Source organism: Argentina silus (genome assembly GCF_951799395.1).
Source record: "Argentina silus genome assembly, chromosome: X".
NCBI classification, from domain to species: domain Eukaryota; kingdom Metazoa; phylum Chordata; class Actinopteri; order Argentiniformes; family Argentinidae; genus Argentina; species Argentina silus.
In genome coordinates, this window is record NC_139653.1 from 33,790,439 (window position 1) to 33,813,257 (window position 22,819).

The window sequence follows — 22,819 nt, forward strand, 5'->3', positions numbered from 1 at the left end:
GGTCAAAGGAGCTCTCAATGCAAGTGAAACAGGCCATCCTTAGGCTGCAAAAACTAAAAAAAATCCATCAGAGACATAGCAGCAATATTAGGAGTGGTCAAATCAACAGTTTGGTACATTCAGAGAAAAAAAGAACACACTGGTGAGCTCGGCAACACAAAAAGGTCTGGACGTCCACGGAAGACAACAGTGGTGGATGATCGCAGGATCCTTCACATGGTAAAGAAAAACCCCTTCACAACATCCAGCCAAGTGAAGAACACTCTCCAGGAGGTAGACATGTCATTATCCAAGTTTACCAAATGCAGAGGGTTCACGACAAGGTGCAAACTATTCATAAGCCTCAAGAATACAAAGGCCAGATTAGACTTGCCAAAAAACATCTAATAAAGCCAGCCTGATCAACCTGTGCCAGAATGATGGGAAGAAAAAAGTATGGAGAAGGCTTGGAACGGCTCATGATCTGAATCTTCTGTAAAACACGGTGGAGGCAGTGTGATGGCATGGGCATGCATGGCTTCCAATGGCACTGGGTCACTTGTGTTTATTGATGATGTGACATGAGGACAGAATGTGATGATGAGGACAGAAGCAGCCGGATGAATTCTGAAGTGTTTAGGGATATACTGTCTGCTCAGATTCAGACAAATTCAGCAAAGTTGATTGGACAGCGCTTCACAGATGGACAATGACCCAAAATATACTGCGAAAGCAACCCAGGAGTTTTTTAAGGCAAAGAAGTGGAATATTCTGCAATAGCCAAGTCAATCACCTGATCTCAACCCGATTGAGCATGCATTTCACTTTCTGAAGACAAAACTAAAGGCAGAAAGACACACGAACAAATAACAACTGAAGACAGCTGCAGTAAAGGCCTGGCAAAGCATCACAAAGGAGGAAACTCAGCATTTGGTGATTTCCATGGGTTCTAGACTTCAGGCAGTCATTGCCGATAAAGGATTCTCAACAAAGTATTAAAAATGAACATTTTATTTATGACTATGTTAATTTGTCCAATTACATTTCAGCCCCTGAAAATAGGGGAATGTGTATAAAAATGGTTTTTTTTAAATGTTTCATACAATATTTTTGTTCAACCCCTTGAATTAAAGCTGAATGTCTGCATTTCAATTGCATCTCGATTGTTTCATTTCAAATCCATTGTGGTGGCGTACACAGCCAAAATTATGAAAATTGTGTCATTGTCCAAATATTTCCGGACCCAGAGGTATGCCTAGAGGCAGTATTTTACACCAAGTGAACAAACAAAAAGCATATCCACATGTACAGAGATTATACAACCGTAGTACATTAAGAAGGTGATAATAATCAGTTTTTTATATATGAATAGTGGGAGTGGGAAAAGAAGTCTGTGTGTGAACAGAATAAACTGTAGGAAGGTGATAGCAAATTCAGGTACCTTCAGGAACACCAAAGGTGGCTACAATGGCCTCTACCAAGCCCAGTACATAGAGGGCACTGCCACACACGTTAGCCAGGAAGAACATGATCCCAATACTGCCCCCAAACTCTGGCCCCAGAGCTCGACTGATCATGTCTAGAGAACAATTGGGTTAAGGAGATATCCCTACTCTAATGCATCCACAATGTGTCTTCCAGGGTGGATAAAGAACAATACCAGCCATTAAGTGAAGCACACATTCTCTCACAAATACATATGTGCTGACAACTGCAATGCCACAATTAGCTAACAGAAAGCCGCCTGACACACAGACTTTCCGTGTGTGTGTGTGTGTGTGTGTGTGTGTGTGAGAGAGATACAGTAGCATTTGTGTAGGTGCTCGTTTGTAGGTACTTGTTTGGGAGTATGTTTATCTCAGTATGAATGACCTGCACATCAGGCTGATATTGTGTCATGTGTTTGCATTAGTGCATGTGCAAAGAATGTGTGTTTATGTGTTTCAGCGTTAGTGTGTGCTTAGGTGAAGAGGATACAGTAGGCCCCCCCTGCGTCCAGTGCTCCATTGGTTGATATGGCACAGACGGACAGCACGGTCATGCTGATGATGAAGTAGGCCACTAGGAACATAGCTATGGCCTGATACAGCCCACACTGGCCCACCACGAAACCTGCAGGTAGAACACACACACACACACACACACACACACACACACACACACACACACTTAGTTCATATTAGTACATGTATAAAAAGGAAACTTCAGGTTTGGTGGTAAAACACGAAAAATCTTTCAGATTAAATAGGAAGTTCCCAACCTGAATTTACTGGACTACAATTTGCAGTAACATATTAAACACACATTCACAGCCATTTCCCCATATGACAAAGAAATATGATAAACCAAACACTATACATTTCCTGTATACATTACGTGTATTATGTGCATCCACCTCCCGCCAACACCACAAACAATCCCTTCACATTTACAATACATAATACATCTATTGACAATATTGGAAATTGACTTGGAGGGTTAAGGTAACTTCCTCAATGCAAGCACTGTGTTGCTAAATTGGATAGGGAGTAAAAATGCAGAACAAGTTTACTTGTGCTTTTAACCAAAACAGAAGTCGCACACCTCAAGGGGCAACTTTTGTATGCATTGTAAGAGAAATATGTATGCTGTAATATATCTACACTGATTCACAAACTAAGAACATGCAGCAGCAGTGCAAGTGCAGGACAAGGCTATTGTCATGGTAGGTCTATTCCTCACTCTCCAATCAGCAGCAGTTGGTGCATGGCTACCCAGCAGCAGCTGATGTCTCACGAGACAGGGGGCAAAAGGGGGGGGGGGTACACACCAAGGCAGGCAAACACGTAGAATACTCTCAGGCAGCTTCCTCTACTTACCATGAAAACCCTCTCATATCACTAAACAGAATCTGACAATGACAATGTAGAAAACAGGGGTAGATGGTGGTGAGTGTTTATAATTTGATATGTTTATCAGTGGTGCAGACGTTATCGATATGTTCCCTTTCTTTCCATCAGATATTTGACCTCGAGCCTCGCATCATGTGAGCGCGATTAATGGCTCGAGACTGGAGTTATGACGTAAGGAAAGGAGGCATTTTCCTACAAGAATAAGACACTTGTTTTGGAGTTCGATGCAATCTCCTTGTATCTTTTAGAAAACATGTTTCATATAAGGCTGTTACTACACACACATGAACATGACAACATTCTATGACGACTTGGTACATCATTATGTGGGCACTCCACATACATATCCATTCTTGTTTCTCAATGTCCGCTCAGTTCACAGGCCTACCCGTATCCCACATTTCAAGGGACTTTTCATATGACAAAAGTTGTTCTTGATAAATCCAAATACATTATCACAAATAAACTTTTCAGGTAAACCGCATCCAATCACGGTCTGAGAGGTGGAGGATCAGGGCAGTTCAGGACATAAACATTTCCTGCATCAGTGAATCTGTCGCTTTTATTTTTATTTAAACTATCAAAGTTTGAAGCACTTAGGCCAGCCTATTAGCTGTAGCCTATTCAAATTAGCCTAATGTTTAATCCTCGCTTCCAATTAATGACCCATTGTGTTACATAGTTGCAACTGCAACCCGACTGCTTCCCTTTCGGGTTGCACAAAAAAAACATAGGCCTAGATGAAAACAGAAAAACACACCGCCGCAATCTATCGCTGAATAAAAATCTGCTGCAAGACATCATACTTGTTTGTTGTGTTTCCGTATCTTTCTGTGGCGGTGGTGTACTAGACGCCGGCTAATTGAAGCGCACGCTTTCCCCTCGATGTGAGACTTCAGGGAAAGCGCGCGCTTGCATTCGCGGGCACTCGGAATACACCACCGCCACAGGAGAATCAAAATCTTTTCTGGTGTGTGTTTTACTTCCTTTCAACTGTCCACAAGAAAGAACACCGCAACAAACAAGTGGGATATCTTGAAGCAGGTTTTTATTTAACGATAGAGTGCGACGGTGTGTTTTTCTGTTTCTTTGTGCAACCTGAATGGGAAGAAGTCGAGTTGCAGTTGCAGGCATTAATACATGTTTTGTAGCTACTAACTGGAAACCATTAGCCAGCAAGCCAAGTCATATACTCACCAATTCGAAGAAAGACCACAACACTGAACATAGACAGTAAGGTGGGTATAACCACGCCGAAAAAGGTGGAGAGTTTTTGAGGCTGGCTGTGGTGCGCCGACTTCCGTCTGGATACAGCCGGGGATTGTTCCACTGCTTCCCCGGCTGGACTCGGCTGATGCTCCGCTGACTCATTGACACTCGTGGAAAGGCGATAGTGCAGAAGAGGGGTCCTTTCTGTCATTGTGGAGCTTCTATTGGGCTAACTAACGGGGCACAAGTAGCGTGGACACAATACAAACTGTCACCAATTGTCAGCGTTGACAGCTCAGAGTGGATATTATTCACTCAAATATTGAAGCAAATAAACACACTTGACTGTAAATCACGTAAACAATCGTTTGACATCATTGTCACGAGGCAGAAGTTCTTAGGTGGAATCTAGATAGCAAATCAATAAAGCCAGAGACAGTTAGCTTACCTCAAAAGCGAGTCCACCAATTCGTCAAGGCTACATTAGCGAGGAATTTTTACTCTCGGACAAAATCCAAGTTCAGCCACATTAATTAAAAAGCTTAACCTTGAGCAGAGTGTGTCAAATGAAAGTTATGTCACTTTGGCATTGTAACTACCTTCCAAATATCAGCGAACAAAGTCAGGGAGCTGGATTCATCATGTGACGCTTGGATTGTCTAGCTTGTTGCTGCTGCCTCCGATCATATGATCTAGCCTGTTCGTCCAATCAGCTCGCTTCCTTCCACGACAATCCAGCCGCTATCCTACTGGGGAGACAAGTGCAGCTTGTCACTACTGTGATTGACTGATAATATAACAATAACTTCCGCGTCAAACTTCTCTGTTCCTGGCAACTTGGTAACACAATGAAACTGTGCGTGCGTGTCTAGAATCAGAGTTACAAGAAAAAATTCTGCTTGGAATGTCCCTCTATTGTTGTGAAATTCCAAAACGAGGCCAATACTTTGCTTAGATTTTTTAGACTAAGGTGTTGGTGCAATGATTATGAAACAATTTAATGTAATGCAGTTAATCAATCATTTGATTTTGTTATAAAACCTCAACATAACAACTATGTTTCATGAAACTCTGGAGCACTCATATGTGCAAATATACCAACATGAAATATGACTGTCTAACAATAAACCATCCCCTAATAAGCTTTTCATTTAAATATACACATCTATAGACTTCATGTAAAATTACAAAACACACACCATCTTTCTCCCTTGACATTTCCATTCAATTATGCTTCAGATGATTATCCCTGTTGCACACCTTGAACCAGAGCAGTTAGTCAATTTAGACCAGGGATATGTATTTACCTTTCAGATTCCATCCTGTCCCATGTGGCTATGTCAACACGTATTACCTTTACTGATGTTGTATTAGCCTCAATTTCCCATTATCCTCCTTTTACTTTGGCATCAAGGCACATAAAGCTTTAGCTTAAAAGGCTTCAGAATGGGCATAGGTACAATAGATCCAATCTCCGGTCTTGGGTTGGTCTGATTGTCCTCATCTTCTGTGTGTCGTCAGCTGGTGTATACTGTACTTGCAGAGCCCACCTGTTACTCAAATAGATATGACTGCGGTAATGTACATCTATTCTGTCACCAGCAGAGGATGTTGTTGCTCCATATAGTACAGATGTAAAGCAAACACAGTCAGTACAGGAAGCCTCCACCAGGGAGCACTAACATTGATATGGTCACTACAGTGGAGACTCATCATGAAGTTCTGTTTCCTTCAGAGAAGGGCAGCAGACTGGTCACAGGTCAACTTTGGTCCAGACAGCTGTCTCGGAGGTCCAGGGAGAGCCACTCCAGCTTGCCCCGGAGCAGGCTGCGGTAGAGCAACAGCACCTGGGTCAGACTCTGGGTCTGCTGACTGGGACAGTCTGGCTCAATGACTGGGTCTGCTATATCCCCCTGTAGACCAACACCAACAGACTTAAAAATGTGTGTGTGTGTGTGTGTGTGTGTGTGTCTGGGTCTGTGTGTTAATCTCTTTCTTCTCACCAGGATCTCCATGTTGGTGACTATGAGCAGGTAGTTTCTCACTCCATGCTCTAGTTGCTCCAGCAGAGAGGACTGACAGCTGAGGGTGGTCTGTGTTCTCACCCTCCCCACACCATCCAACAACACCCTCAGAGCCCCTCTCACTTCAGCATGCTTCCACAGAAGCTGGAAAAAGAGAAATCAATCCTTTATCAGGGATGTGTGTGTGTGTGTGTGTGTGTGTGTGTGTGTGTGTGTGTGTGTGTGTGTGTGTGTGTGTGTGTGTGTGTGTGTGTGATACAAAGCAACACTTACTGATTTTTGTTCCCATGATGTTTTTAGTATCCGGACACAGGGTATTTGGATGGAGGAGGGGAGTGGGTCTGAACCAACACAGGCACCCTAAATGTGCAAATGTGTTTCAAAGCCAGATACTTTACAAACAATTTAATTAACTCATAGCTTAGTGACTGCAAGTACTGTTAGATGTGGTAGTGTGATTGACAGAGTCAGTCCCTCACCATGGCAACCTCCAGGTCCTTCACATTGTTCATGTTTCTCCTGGCATGTGTGTTGCACACAAAGTCGATTGGTCTGGTCTGGACTTTTGGCACTTCAGAAAAAACAATGTAGATCAGCAGGAGCAGGAGTCCTAAACGAGTACAGAGTGGAGGTGGTTGAAAATCAAAAAGTATAACAAACACTGGAGTTACAATGGTGTATCACCAAATTAATCCCATTCTGTTACCATGTCCCCTAGACCATTGCTGAATTCCAATGCAACCCATTCCCACCAGGGTACCTCTATTTATCTGAATGGATTGGATAGGTGATGTCAATATGACTAATGTGAAGCAGGCCTAATTTGAGCAACAATCATATGGGACATTATAGCATTAAATTGCCTGATTTACTACAAATCTGCTTGTTGACCTGTTGATAAAGTGATTGCATCATGAAAATATCAAGACGTCTGGAGACAAACCAAGAAACGAGTGACAAATTGCCTTCATCGCATCCAGTGCATGGTTACATGGCTGCGGCAGTGTAAAACAGTAGATGGCTGTGAGGGATCTCAGATCCTCTAAAAGATAATACTGTGAAAAAAAACTTTTCATATGAAAATTGACATAAAATACTGTAGATCATTCTATGTCTGGCACCAAATAGGGCCTAATGTGTTGGATAGGCTTTTGCTCAAATGGTATACAGTTGAGAGGCAACAGTACATGCTTTCAAGCCAATTGCACTTACAAGATTCAAGATTCAAGATTCTTTATTTGTCACGTGCATACAAGTATACAGTGAAATGCAAAAGTGACAGTGCCACAGAGTAGTGCAACAATACAATAAGTTTAAAAACAGAATAAAATAAAAATAGAAGTACTAAAAAATATACAGTATGGACAGTATAAAAGTATAAATAATATGAACAGTATAAGCAGTATAAGCCATATAAATAGCAGATGGATGTGTGCATATGTGTTATGATGACAGTGCGTGTGTGAGTGACTTGAGGGGGGCACTGGTGGGGTCATCGTTGATGATTCTGATGGCGTGGGGGAAGAAACTCAGCCTTAGCCTCTCTGTTCTTGCTGCATGACAGCGGAGGCGTTTTCCTGACCGCAGCGGCTGGAACAGTCCATGTTTCGGGTTGTGAGGGTCCTTCATAATCCTGTAGGCTCTGGTCCTACACCTCCTGGTGTACAGGACATGGAGAGGGGGGGTTGGAGCTCCCATGGTTTTTTCTGCCAGGCGTACCACCCTTTGCAGAGCTCGCCTGTCCTGGGCCGTGCTGTTACCGTACCAGACGGTGATGTTGCCAGCCAGGATGCTCTCCACAGCTCCAGAGTAGAAGGACTGAAGGATCCTCCGGGAGACTCTGAATTTCCTCAGCTGCCTGAGATGGAACAGGCGCTGCCTTGCCTTTCCCACCAGAGAACTGATGTGGGTAGTCCAGGTCAGGTCTTCTGAGATGTGGACTCCCAGGTATTTAAAACTGCTCACCCTGTCCACAGCAGTCCCACCGATGTCCAGCGGTGTGTAGGCCCTTAGTTGTTGTGCTCTCCCGAAGTCCACAATCAGCTCTTTTGTCTTGGAGACATTCAGGATGAGGCTGTTCTCCTGACACCAGAGTGACAGGTCCGCCACCTCGTCCAGGTAGCCTTTCTCATTGTTGTCTGAGATCAGCCCCACCACGACCGTGTCGTCCGCAAACTTAGCCACACAGTCGTGGGTGTACAGGGAGTAGAGGAGGGGACTAAGGACACAGCCCTGGGGGGACCCTGTGCTCAGTGTGAGTGAGCTGGAGGTGTGTCTACCCACCCTGACCACCTGTGGCCTGGCCGTCAGAAAGTCCAGGATCCAGGCACACAGGGGAATGTTCAGTCCTAGACCAATCATCTTATCAGCCAGTCTGGTGGGGACTATGGTATTGAACGCTGAGCTGTAGTCTATAAACAGCATTCTCACATAGCCCCCCTTCTGTCTGTCAAGGTGAGAGAGAGTGGTGTGGAGGACCTGGGAAACTGCATCGTCTGTAGATCTGTTTGGTCTATATGCGAACTGCAGTGGGTCCAGGGTCGGAGGGAGGGAGGAGCAGATGTAATCCTTAATCAGCCTCTCAAAGCACTTCATGACCACTGAGGTTAGAGCCACGGGTCTGTAGTCATTCAAGCAGGCTGGGGAGGTGATCTTGGGCACAGAGACGATAGAGGATCTTTTAAAACAGGTGGGAACTACTGAATTAGCCAGTGAGAGGTTGAATATAGTGGTGAACACAGGAGCTAGCTGGTTAGCACAGGTCTTAAGTACTCTCCCAGGTATGCCATCTGGGCCAGCAGCTTTCCTTGTATTCACCTTCAGCAGAGCCCTCCTCACGTCGTGTTCCGTCACGGAGAATGCTTGCTCTGCCCCAGCGTGTGACCTCCCATCAGCCGCGCTACAGTGCCCTCCATAAGTAATGGGACAGTGAAGCATGTTTTCTTGTTTTGGCTCCGTACTACAAAAGTTTGGGGACATTGTCTTACTGTATGATGAAGCGCCATCCAATGAACTTGGAGGAATTTGCTTGTACTCGAGCAGACAAGATGTTTCTGTACACTTCAGAATGCATTCTACTACCATCTGCAGTTCCAACACCAATTAAGACAAGTTATCCCGTTCTAGTGGCAGTTATACCTCCTGGAGAGTGTTCCTGATCTGTGACAGTTGATTTGGCGTGTTTCTTAATTATGGTGAGCATTCTTCGGTCATCCACTGTAGAAGTCTTCCTTGGCCTACCAGGCCGTTTGCAATTGCTGTTATTTCAGTCTCATAATGGCTTCCTTGACTTTCATTTACATTTCTTTGGTCCGCATGTTGAAAAACACCAACAGCAGACTCCAGAGGCAAATGCAAAGCATAGAATCAATACTAGACATTGACAGCTCTCTTATGACTGCACAAATTATGTGAGGGAACACCCCTGACTCACCAGAATCACCTGTCAAGCCAATTGTCCCGTTACGTTTGGTGCCCTGAAATTGTTGTCATTTCTAAATGGTGAAACAATTATGTACACAAATACCTTCAAATAAAAGCTGAGAATATATACTTTAACCTTGTAGTAGTTCCTTTACCTTGTTTGAGTTCAAATCCAAACATTTGGGGTAAAGAGCCAAAAGAAAAAAAAAAGTGTCACTATCCCATGACTTACGAAAAGAACTGTATATGATGAGTAAGCTTTCTGCCAGAGCTGGAAAAAGCTGTGTAACACTTTAAATTATAAAAGATACCTTGCATAATGCATAGTCCCATTTGTGACTAGACGTATTACTTTGTACATTTGGATGTTGTAGAAGTCACAGATTGGTAGGCACAGGGGATGCGGTGACTTAGCTTCAAAGGTAGCCGACGGCTAAAAGACAACTCACATCGCAGATTTGTACACATTTTTACAAGTAAAATCGCCTCGCATTAGCCTCTGCTCATTTTGTTTTTAGGTAGGGGTACAATAAATTGTAAAGAACTACCATGCCTTGTTCCAAAATGCGTTTTTGCACTCTATCTAGAGCGTATAGAAAGTACGCTATACGCTCTAGATAGAGTGCCAGAAGGCATTTTGGAACACAGCTTGTCTCAGGCATTTAACGATTTTAATCAGTATTCCGAAAGATGGCCACCATTAAAAGCATCCGTGCATTTTATCTTAATTTACCTTCATGGACTGTGGTTGTGACATTTCTGACCTTTATTAACTTATTAAAAGACGGTAAATAAGATTTAAAGAAGAGTTTGAGAAAATAATGTTAATGACAGCGAAGCTGTTGTGAATGCAGCGTCACGTAAATGCGAGTGTTTTGTTTTTTTCTTCCGTTTGCCATCTTTTGGAATGCTGACTAAAATGCCTGAGACAAGTTCCAGTTTATTGTACCCCTATCTAAACAACTAAATGAGCAGAGACTAATGTGAGGTGGTTTTACTCCTAGAAATGTCTTCAAATCCACAAGGTGAGTCGTCGTTTAACCGTCTTCTACTTTTTAAGCTAAGTCACCGCATCCCCTGTGCCTAGCAATCTGTGACTAGACTTCTCCAACATCCAAAAGTAGTATGTCTAGTCTAAATGGGCCTACATAATTTTGCATAGTGCGTTGACATGCCAAAAACCATCATGCCAGAGGTTTAAACGACCACGACAGGATGACGGATAGTTGCATATTTAAAATTAATTAATACAATAACAGTCTTAATAATAACAGTTATTAATAAAAATTAATACTTAAAAAAATTAATAATAAGTTTTAGGCTATCAAACTGATACAACAATTTAACATTTTTAAAAATGAATAGTAATACAACAAAAAAAATATTTGTGACATTCAATTTGGACTACAATAATATTGCATAACAATAACGCATGCAGATACCCACTACTAAAAGCCATAACGTGCTCCTGTGTGCATGACAATAGCGCCCTTTTTCTTCCATAGTGTGCATTCCCGTTTTCCATTTAATCCAGTGGATTCTGTGGAATTAAAGACAAAATTGCAAAGAAGTATTTGGATAGCTAAATAAAATCAGTAACCAAATCGCATATTCCACTTTGCGCCTGCATTCGTCCTCGTTAGTCCCTCTGGATAGTTTGGTGTCTTTTCCTCAGTTGAGCTTTTATTTGCTAAAAATGTTTGTGATTGCAAAAACGTAGCAATCTGATTTATAGTCTCACGTCTACCGTTGTAGTAATGTCCAAGTTAATGAGCGGCAGTAAACTAAATTTCCTACCATTTGATTAAGGAGACGACTGCAAAAACGTGTCAATATGATGTTGCAATAGACTGTCTCATGAAATTCTTATTTGATTTAGCCTAAAGTTAATATTTGACAGCTGGATGTTCTGTCAACCATGGGTACATACGCTGAACAATTGATCGTGTACCTGGGTACATCCACATGGAAAGGAATCTGAATCTCAAAAATAGTGAGACAAAGTATGTAGGTTATTTATTTATTTCCGCCAGCCGCTATTGTGGAATGTAGATACTTATCATGTGATTTATAGCGCTTCAAAGCTACATGCTGCTGCATGCCTATTTCAACGCAAAGGTAACACCAAATGACTGGTTGGGTCTGATCTTGTTAAATGTCACTTTTATGTAATGTGTTATTTGCATTTTGTCTTTTGCAGTATTAGCTTTGATAAATTGAATCACATGCCATTTTTTTTTACAAATTCATACAGGCAAAGTTGATACAATACTTTACCTGCCTTAACCCTTAAAGGTTAAACTTGTTGACAAGTATAGACAATTAACACTCTCATATGTGTGATAAAGACATCCAGACTCTGAATGTAAGTTTTCCTTCAGCTTTTCAGCCACACAAATCTTATTTTACATGAAAGCATATGCAAAGCATAAAAGTGTGATTACGCCTGATGTTGCATACACACAACATTTACATTTCAAGTGACTACCTTCGCCAAAAATGCATATTTTTCTTAGAAAATGTACTCTGGCATCGTTGAACATCTTACGAGCATTTTGCATGAATTTCAGAAACACACGCTTTTGACTACGTACAAGACTTTTTCAGAGGAGCAGAATTTCATGTAAATTGAAATTAAATGTAAATCGATCGGAAGTAGGTAGTTCCACTATTGGAGCTCAGAGAACACAGATCATGGAGCACAGTGAAGCCTCCCTCCTAGGGGAACTGAACACCTATGATGTGAGGACATTAAGTCCTTCCTGCTATGAGGGCCCCTACTGGACAGGAGGACTGTGTGCCCCTGCTCTCTGTGGCTAACGTGAGTAAAGCAGCCGGCCCAAATGAGATACCCGGTCGTGTCCTCAGAGCATGAGCAGACTAGCTGGCAGCCGTATTCACAGATATATTCAAACTTTCCCTTTCCCAGTCTGTGGTCCTCACCTGTTTCAAGGCAACCACCATTGTTCCTGTGCCCATGAAACCAACGGTAACCTGCCTAAATGACTAATACCCCGTAGCACTCACATCCATCATCATGAAGTGCTTTGAGAGGCTGGTCAAAACCCACATCAACTCCATCATACCCTGGACCCACTTCAGTTTGCTAACAATGCTAGCAATCGATCAACGGATGACGCAATCAATTGCACTGCACACCACCCTATCCCACCTGGTGAAGGACAAGACCTATGTGAGAATGTTGTTCATTGACTACCGCTCAATTGGCACTGTATTTGACTACCGGTTCAATCATCACACACTCCTAAGACTATTACCTCAAAACATAACACCCTACTGACAAATATTTGACTGCAGAGCTCTCCATGGTACATTCCAGTTCTCTAGTCAGTTCTAACCAGGGTATAATCATCCTGGAAACAACAAGCACACCTCCAACATGTCTGTCAGAGCTCAGAGAGCAAATGAAGGATATGGAAGGATAAAAGGTAAAACACAAACAAGTCCATCTGATTTATGGAATGAATGAGAGAGGTGGTGGGATATGATTGAATGAATGTTTTTTTAGTTTTCTATGCTGGAATGTTTTGGGGGTTTTTATATGCAAAAACAATGGGTAGCAGTGAAAAGGCCTGTGAAAGAAAGAAAAAAGTAATTTACATCACTCTTACTTAAGTCATGCTGTATGCTACTATAAAGAACACTTGAACATTTCAAGTTCAGGAAATACTAATGAAATATATGTTTTGTGCATTACACAGAAAGCAGTAAACCATCGCAAAGGTGTAAAACTGAGCTGGATTGTCCAGCGACACACCTCAGAAGGGAAGAAGGCCTGAGGCTGCTCTTTGGGATCTACGAACCCAAGGATAATTAGAGGAGCAATCCTATTAGAATGTGTTATCTACAATGGTATTGTGAGGCAATGTGTTATCTACAATGGTATTGTGAGGCAATGTAAAAGCACTGTATTTCTGATGATGTATTCTGAATGAAGATATTCAGCCTGGTTTTAGTTCATACATTAAGTAACAGTGGGCCAAGACAAAAGATTATCCTACACTGTGAGATTATGAAAAAACTGAGCATAACTACTGTAAATAAATGCACAATCAGAGGAATATCTTAACATGCTTTAGCTTTGATCAGCTTAACACTTAGCAGTAACTGAAAACTCATCAATTCATATGCACTGTCTCCTGAATGGTCTCTACTTCAGAATGGCTGGGAGGGTCTTACCTGAACCGACATTGCTCCCAGAGGACCACAGACAAACCTGACCTCAGACTCCTCATACTCCTCGGTAGCTTCAGAGGAAATTAAAAAAACATTACTGTCTGTTAAAAACAGCCTGCCATAACCATAACAGAAAACAAATCGCTCAAATGAATGCTGACTCTCGAGTGGCTTGGGGATGGGTGCCATCATTGTTGCGGGGTCCATTGGGTCCAGCAGCAGTCCAGGTCCCTCTCTTGGACCCGTGGAGGCCATTACACAGGGGTACAGAAGTTTGGGGTACCTACCCCCTGGACATACTGTTAGTAGGAAAAACATGATAAAATCATCATCATCACAGTCATTATTGACTGACAGGGTGTAAGGAGTTAAGATACAGCAATGATTACCTGCTCTCCTGGATTGTATGTCGGTTGTTGGAGGATCCCCCCAGACAGCCAGGCTTCACTGGCATGAGGGGAACCATCTTAAGTGGTGGAGCCATCATTGGTGGTCCTCTGTGGCTCTGTAGAGCATGGCACTAACAACGCTTAGGTTGTACGTTTGATTCCTGCTGGGACGATATATACTGAAATGTATGCACTCACTGCAATGTAAGTCGCTTTAGATAAAAGCGTCAGCTAAATGGTATATATATATTATTTTTTTATTGGTGGAGGTGGTGGAAAAGGCTTGCACTGTGAAAAATATCAACAAAATGTTTCAATATTTGTAAATTTGGAAAGATCTGTCCTGCAAAAAAATCATCTCAATGAGACCTACCTGAACAAGTTAGATAAAAAGCAATGCTTGTACAGTTTAAATATGACTGCTGACAGTTAAAAGTGATTATTTCCCCCTGGTGTTTGCTGTTGTCAACCCATCTATCCAGGGTCTTATCAAAGACCTCCTGAGGAAGTAAATGACAGGGATGTGAGAAATATAAACGGCACTCGATCAAGTATATAACGTTATACAGCCTTGCTGCTTGCTTTTAGGTTTGTGAGCATTCTTGCACTTTATTACTTATGTCTCTAATACTATGGGTATATGTATATGATGCTGGTCACCTAAAAGAGAGGGTAAGCATAACAATAAACTGCAGTGCACACAGTGCAGATTGGGTACTTTGAGGCGTAGGGCCGTAGTAAATAGCCAGCAACATTTGCAATGACATCACTCTAGATTCAAACTCACCTGATATGCAAGTGTTACAGAGTAGAGTGGTACCAGAGATGTATTGAAATATTTGAAAAATATGAACAAAATATGAACAAAATAGCAAAAACAAATGTACAAAATAGAACAATAAAACAATAAATTATGTAGGCTGTGTGAGGCTAAGAGGCAATGAGGCTAGAGGCTGTGAAATGGGTATGGGGCATGTACACTATCAATTAGAATAATTTTAAATAATTACACTGTCAGTGCATTGTGTGTGTGTGTGTGTGTGTGTGTGTGTGTGTGTGTGTGTGTGTGTGTGTGTGTGTGTGACAGGGTAGGGTGGGGGGGGTGGAAGTCCCAGAGTCAGTGAGGGGCAGTGAGCTTGTGTGTGAGCCCCACTGCCATGCGGAAGAAACTGTTCAGGTGGCACAAGGTTTTGGTCTTGATAGACCGGAACCTTTTTCCGGATGGAAGTCTATGGAAGACGTGGTGACCAGGATGGGAAGGATCAGCGATGATCTTTCCTGCTCTCTTACTGGTCCTGGAGTGGAACTGGTCCAGGAGAGGTAGCAGGTTGCAGCCGATTCTTGGCTGACCGAATGGTCCGTTGCAGTCTGCCTTTGTCCTTGGCAGTGGAGGCAGCAAACCAGATGGTGATCGATAAGCTGAGGATGGACTCAATGATGGCTGTGTAGAACTAGACCATCACTGTCTGCGGCATGTTGAATTTCAGAGGAAGAACATCCTCTGCTGGGCCTTCTTGATGGTGGAGGTGATGTTCTCCGCCCACCTGAGGTCCTGTGAAATTATTGTCCCCAGGAATCTGTACCATTATCTATTTACAATATCCGTCATCCCCCCTTTTGACACATCCTTCCCATGTGACAATACAGCATGAAAATAAAACAGACATTTTGGTAAACATGGGTTACCATTTGGGCCAACCCAAACTTTATTTACATAGGTTTCCCCAACACTTTGCCACTGTGCTTTCTCTTTTTGTAAAGGCTTTAGCCTGTGCCTCTATCAGCTCAGTGAGTGAGACGGTCTGGGTTATTTGTGTCATTTGCAGCGCTGTATGTGCTGCAGATTGAGCGGCTGCTGTAGCAGCTGCATCTGCTCTGTGATTACCCAATGAAACATTACATTTTCCATTTGTGTGTGCCTCACACGTGCATATTGCGATCTCTTTAGGTAGAAGTATAGCGTCTAACAAATTATGTATCAATTGGCCGTGTTGTATTTGAGTTCCTGATGACGTGATAAACGATCTCAATGACCCAAAATCATGCACAACCCCAAATGACTGTCTGTGTAAATTGTTACTCTTTTCCCTTCCCCTAATATGCAAGGCCATGTTAATGCAAAGAGTTCAGCTGCCTGGCCGGAGAGATGGTGAGGCAGTCTATGCCCCTCCACCGTGTCATGATCAGTCACAATTACATAACCCACATTATTCAGCGAGGATATTAAGCATTTTGATGCAGACTCATCTACATAATAAACCACATCGCTGTTTTCTAATGGTTCATCTGATGAATCTTGCCTAGGTGTACATGATTGGTTTATTGCTGCTAAACAGTCATGGGGCTCCCTATCCTCCTCTGTGGGGAGAAATGTAGCTGGATTGAGGGCTGTACATCATACAACAGTAACATTTGGGAGGGATAGCAGAACATTGTGGTAGTGGAGGAACCTTGCCCCCCGACAGATGGCTTGTCTTGTGTTCTAATAATATTGCGGCTACAGAGTATGGCACTCTGAGTTCTAATAGTTGAAAAGACACTAGCGGCTGTGACCGCAACACTGCTTCTGCTGCAGCTGCTACTGCTTTTAGACAATGGGGAAGTCCTTTGGAAGAGAAGTATGCTATAGGGCGTAATTTTTCACCATGTTTTTGCATCAGTACAGAGGACATAAAACCATCTTTCTCAAATACAGCCTGGATGAATTTCTTATTGGGGTCAGGCAATCCTAAGGTCGGGGCCCCTGTCATCGTAGTTTTGAGTTTATTGAAACAATCTTCCCCTTCTGTCCATGTAACCTGATCTGCAGAGGCTAATTTTCAGCCATGTGCCATGGTGTGGAGCGGCTGTACTAATTTAGCATATTCGGGGATCCATTGTCTACAAAAACCTGTCATGCCAAGAAAAGACATGAGGTGCTTCTTTGTCACAGGTTTAGTTATTTTGGTTATCACCTCGACCCTATCTCCACTGAGACTTTTTCCCTCGGGTGAGCTTGTGGCCTAAAAATATCACTTCCTCTTTTGCAAACTGTAGTTTCTGCAAACTTGCTTTGTGGCCTTGTTCTGCTAAGTACTTCAAGAGAGTCACTGTGTCTCTCTCACATGTTTCCTTATCAGGCGAGCAAATTAAAAGGTCATCAACATACTGTATTAAAGTGCTCCCTCCATCTAAATTTAAATGTTCTACATTATCTTTGAGGTGATGCGATCTCTGATGCAAACACAGCAGGGCTCTCGACAAACCCCTGGGGCTGACGAGCCCAAGTGTATGACTTATTATTAAATTGAAATGCGAACCAAAATTGGGAATCCTTGTGCACAGGTATAATAAAGAATGCATTTGCTAGGTCGACCACTGAGAAAAATGTACTGTTGCCTGGTACCTGTGACATAATTGTATATGGGTCAGGGACTATGGGTGCGCACACATGAACTGCTTCATTAACCTTTTTAAGATCCTGCACAAAGTGCCACGCCTGTGTTTAGCCTTCCTGTTTGGCTTTTCTAACTGGGAAGATAGGAGTGCGGCATGGACTGTTAGGGCATGGAACAAATTTTCCCTTTCTTTAATAATGCTTAAAAAAATCCCTCTATAGCCTCTTGTTTCAACGGATACTGTGCTTGGCACGGCCTATGTGGTCCCTTGGGTGTGACTACCAACGGTTGCACATTTTTCATAAGACCAATGCTGTGACCAGAGTGTGGGTGGTACTCCCACCAGCTGAGACCTGCAGTCATCACTGCCTCCATAAACCGTAAAAATTAATAAATCTCGCTCTGGGATCAGATGTACATTCCGCATTCCTACAAACATACACTCATATGGGCGTCTATAAGCCTTTACTGTAGACAAGTATTCACCTCCACCCTCACATACATCCCTTGCCAGATTACAGCGTCTCACCCAAGACCCCACATACTGCCATTTTGCCCCAATAGGCTATGATACATGAGGGTCTGACCCATATAATTCATGAAACCTGTTTCATGAGTACTGTTTCAGTGCTTCTTACTGACAGGGCACAAAATCCACTCTCACTCCAGTAAAGTCTATGTCCTGACAGCAAGTCACTTTTCTCTCTAAACCAAACTTCCTCAAACTTTTCATCCTGACTTTCCGTTACCCAAGCAGTACAGTGTAATTCATCCTCATCCATGAATATGCCTCTAACTCTTTGCCCTGCTTCTCTCATTAAGTCTTGTGACAACAGGATCCCATGAATAGTAGTAATTTAGCTCTTCTTGTATAACTTTTACATTTCTCTTACATAAAACATTTCTCTGTTTTTATACCTTCACTAGTGCAGAACAGAGCTAACCCCAAGTTACACATTAGATCTCTTCCCAACAGATTAAAAGGGCAGCAATCAGACAGTATAAATGAGTGCTTTTGATATGAATTGTCATTCTCAATTTTTACAGACAGAGGGACGGTAAATCGTTCCTTCATCCCTATGCCCGCTGCCCCTATTATTCCCACTGTTCTACCACTGAGTTTTGCTTAGGATTCCACTCACTTGCCGTCAAGACTGAATACCCGACTCCTGAATCTACGAAGAATTTAACCTCTTTACCAGCTATGATTAACGTGTGTGCGTTTGTTTTCGTTTGATCTCACCAGTCCATGCCTCCCGTCCCGTCTCCTCTGACTGTCAGTACCCCTCCTGTTGGTCCTCACCTTAGCGCCCTCCTCTTGGATTGCTGACTGTAATTCCTCATGGTGCATCTTGGCCCTCTCCTGATTCAGGACAGTCCTTTATCCAATGTTCTCTAGAACCACAACGGTAACATCCATTCGGTCTGCCACCTCTTCTGTCTCTGCGGCCTCGTCCGCCTCCTCTGCTACTGTACCTTCCTTGGGCCAGTTGGGCCATCGGGAGCTTCTTGCCCGTCTTCTCTTTAACCTTGTCCTCCTTATCCTTTTGGTCCCTTATGAATTTCTCTGCATGTTTTATGTACGGCCAGACGTCCCCCATCCGCCCAGCCTCATAGGCAACACAGTTCTTTTTTACGTGTTTCTGTATATCCGGTAGTAATCCTGCTATCATCCAAAACTTGCACTGTGGTCTAGGAACATTTTCTCAAACCGCAGTTTATAGTCAATCACTCTCTCGTCTGGTTTTTGCTTACAGTCTGTGATCTTTTCCCAGTTCATTCGTCTGGGGAATTGGTTTCCGAGCCGCTCATGCAGGCCCCTGACATGGCCTACGTAGTCCCCCTACTCGTCATCTGACCAGGGGATGTTGAGCTGCGGCCAGGTTCCCTTTAGCAACGACGATCTCAGTTGCAATTTTCTTCATCAGGACACACTCTAGTTCTTGAGTGTTTGGGTTGTATTGATCAATCATCATGTCCATGGCCCTTATAAACCCGTCTGCCCCCTCTTTTCCTGGGTCTGGCATTGCATCTGCCACCTCCCTCAAGTCCTGTGGAGACCAGGGGCGGTAAACCAGCATTGTGGCCTGTTGTGGTTGTTCCTCTGTCCCTGGGGTGGCCGGGTTGGCCACCTCCACCATGGGTGCCTAGAAGGCAAAGTCTGAGAGATACTTTTTCCATAGACTGCCTTTTGGAATAACAAGTGCCCCAGAAATCTTGCAGCACGAGATGACAGAGCTCCTGAGAGACAAGAGCACTCTGCAAACACTGGAGAAAGCAGGTTTGACTCTCAGCAAAGACAAATGTATCCTGTGTCAGAGAAAGCTCTGTGTGTCTCACCTGAGTAGAATCCTGGGAATGAACCATTACCCAGGCAGGTACTTACCAAATCTCGCTGAAGCACCGAGACCACTCAACGACCTGCTCAAAAGTGATGCTGCCGTACATGAGATGGGGGTATTGTCTTACAACACATAGCATGACTTATGGGAAGGTCAAAAAGTTGTTCTGACGTAAGACAATGGGGCTTGGAGTGCAGTGCAGGAGGAGGCCTTTAGGAAGGTAAAGCAACTCATTGCAGAGTCACCTGTACTAGCATTCTATGATGTTACAAAGCCAACCATAGTCAGTGCAGACGGCAGTAGCTATGGCTTAGGCAGGGTCCTATAGCAAAAACAAGTGGACAGTTAAAACCTGTAGCTTATTGTTCCAGAACACTCACTGATGCAGAAAAGTGCTATGCATAGATAGAAAAGGAGTGTCTCGCAGCAAAGCACCCCCAAGCATCTGTAACACATGATATTGCAGAACTCTCCAGAGAAATTGAGGGCTATGAGGATGCAGTGCCCATTTCATCGACCAAACTTAACATGGTCAGACACAGCAGGATGCTGAGCCATAGATGGTGAATCAGTACCTGATGACAGGATGGTATGTATCCAAAGTACCAATAAAGGTAAAAGCCTACTATACCTCCCGATCGCAGCTTTCAGAGGAAGCGTGTGGTGGCCTGCGATCAGTAAACAGATCCAGAAATTAGTCAGTACATGGAATGATTCTGATTACCATTCTTTTACCCAGTCACCCATGGGAAAGAGTTGCAGCTAACATATGTGAACTGAACAAGCAAAATTAACTAGTAGTTGTGGACTATTTTTCTAGATACATATAGCCTCTCAAAGACATGTCAGGTGACACTACTTTGACAGGTCGGATGCCCAAATGTGCTCATAAAAGACATTGTTCCACAGTTCTTCGGCAGATCATTCACCCAGTTGCTAAAGATTATGATTTCCAGCACATAACCACTAGCCCACAGTATGCCCAAGCAAACGACGAGACAGAGAGAGCTGTACAGACACCACATACAGACTGATCCATTTCTAGCTCTCATGACCTACAGAGCAATGCCACTGCAAGCCACAGGGGTCAGCTCTGCACCACAGACCCCACACTGGAGGCAAACCTACAGCCTACATGGCCAGAGCTCCAGCAGGTGAGACATGCCGACGAGAGAGCAAACCAGGGCTACAGGCAACTCTACAATAACAAACACAAGATCAGAGATCTACCAGAACTTTACCCTGGCACCAGCGTTGCTGTAAAACTGGATGATCAACGTGGGTGGACCAAGCATGCTTCAACAGTGTAACACACCCCTCCTGAAACCCCTCCACAATGCTCCAGTGACATCTCCAGAAGGTGGAGAGGAACAACCAGAGTGTAACACAGTGTTGCACTTACCTGCTCCCGACGCTGCCCGATTGCCAGTACACCAGCAGTGACTGCCCCATAGCAGTCACTCTGCCACACACTCCAGTGCAGATTACATCTTGTGAAAGAGTTGTCAACCCAGATATGGAGAGTATGTGCAGTATTAACACATAGTTTGCATTATGTGGCAGAATAATCCACTGCAACTATGAAGGTGACTGGTAATCTACCCAACTCACCTAACATTAGTTTATAGTTTCTGTTGAAGAAACAAGACTGTTCTATTGAAAAAGAAAGAATACTGTTGTAAGGAAAAGAAATTAGAAATTAGTTCATGTTTTACCTTTGAAGGAGACAAAAAGTATTTTGCACAAACTATTTACAGATGATTGATGATTCTAATGAAGACTATTTATGATAAAATAGCTCCAATAAGCTTCATCTAGCTCATGGGTCTCAAACTCGCGGCCCGCGTGCCAATTGAGCCAATTTTTCTCACACGCACCTTTTTGCCGAGTCGTTGCCCTGGGCGTTTTATATATTTTTTTATCACTTATGGGCTACCATAGCTCAGGCTCGTGACAGCTTCCGGTGGTGTTTGTTGACAAGTTAGCCAACGCGAATTAGCAACGTTAGTCACTTGGTTGAAACGTGATTCCGGAGTGACACCAAGTGGAAGGAAAATATATCCTGTCACCCAGTGCAAGGTACAGAGGACTTAGGAAGTGGGCGGACTCAACAAGAGTAATCAGTGACCTAATAAAGACAGCAGAGTGTTGCAATAGGAAAGGGAAAAAAATTACATGGATAGCAAATAGCATGAGATGGCATGAACAAAAGCTAAATGGTGGTTAGAACTTGAATATTATAAAGAAGAAGTTATAGATTATTATTACAAGAGAAATAAAGAAAAGGAAAAAGGACATATATGTGCGATCGCAAAAGAAAACAAATTTATCAAGAACAATTTAATCAAAAAGAGCAAGAAATTAAAAGACATAAAGCATGAGACAATGCACTTGATGTTAAGAATTAAGACAGGTGGAGTAACATGGACACCAGAGTTAGCTCAATGGTATCCAGAGAGATTTGGTAGAGCAGAAGGATGTGTAGGATGTAAACAAAAAGAAGAAAATCCAGATCACTTTATTTATGAATGTGAAAGGTATAAACACCTGAGAGAGAACACGATTGATACATTTAATAATGATAAGAAAGTTCTCAAAAAAGCTATGAACAATGATAAAGTTTTCAAATCCCTCTCAGAATATATAGAAAGAGCATACTAAATAAGATCCCAGGTATTGGGATAAAAACATGTAAATATATCACAATGGAAAGCCCGCCTTAAGGGTGCCCAAAGCGCTGTAAAACTGTATGGTAGGCAGAAGCCAAAGCATTGATAGCAGTTTTTTTTATGAACCTTTTTTCTATTATTATTAAATGTGGGGTTTTTTGTCGCCCAGCCCCATGTCTTTCTCAAAACCTGCCGTGAAGAGAAAGGTTGGCTACGAGCACAGACAATTTCAGGAAAAATGTATTTTTTTCGTTGAGCACAGGGGCACCCCGACGTGTCTTATATTCACAGAGAAAGTTGCGGTGCACAAGGAATACAA

At 43.0% G+C, this 22,819-nt stretch overlaps 1 protein-coding gene across 1 annotated transcript in view; it reads right to left on the minus strand.

Moving 5' to 3' along the window:
* Nucleotides 1-6,192, minus strand: part of LOC310823454 (solute carrier family 12 member 9) — a 47,290-nt gene extending 41,098 nt beyond the window's left edge. Inside the window, exons 1-6 of the mRNA XM_083696315.1 lie at nucleotides 6,083-6,192; nucleotides 5,387-5,992; nucleotides 4,528-4,828; nucleotides 4,068-4,312; nucleotides 1,957-2,091; nucleotides 1,421-1,558 (exon numbers count right to left, since the gene is read on the minus strand). Of these exons, the coding sequence (XP_083552441.1) occupies nucleotides 1,421-1,558; nucleotides 1,957-2,091; nucleotides 4,068-4,290 (496 nt within the window). The 5' untranslated portion in view covers nucleotides 4,291-4,312; nucleotides 4,528-4,828; nucleotides 5,387-5,992; nucleotides 6,083-6,192. The remainder of the gene's footprint in view (nucleotides 1-1,420; nucleotides 1,559-1,956; nucleotides 2,092-4,067; nucleotides 4,313-4,527; nucleotides 4,829-5,386; nucleotides 5,993-6,082) is intronic.
* Nucleotides 6,193-22,819: the final 16,627 nt, after the last annotated feature.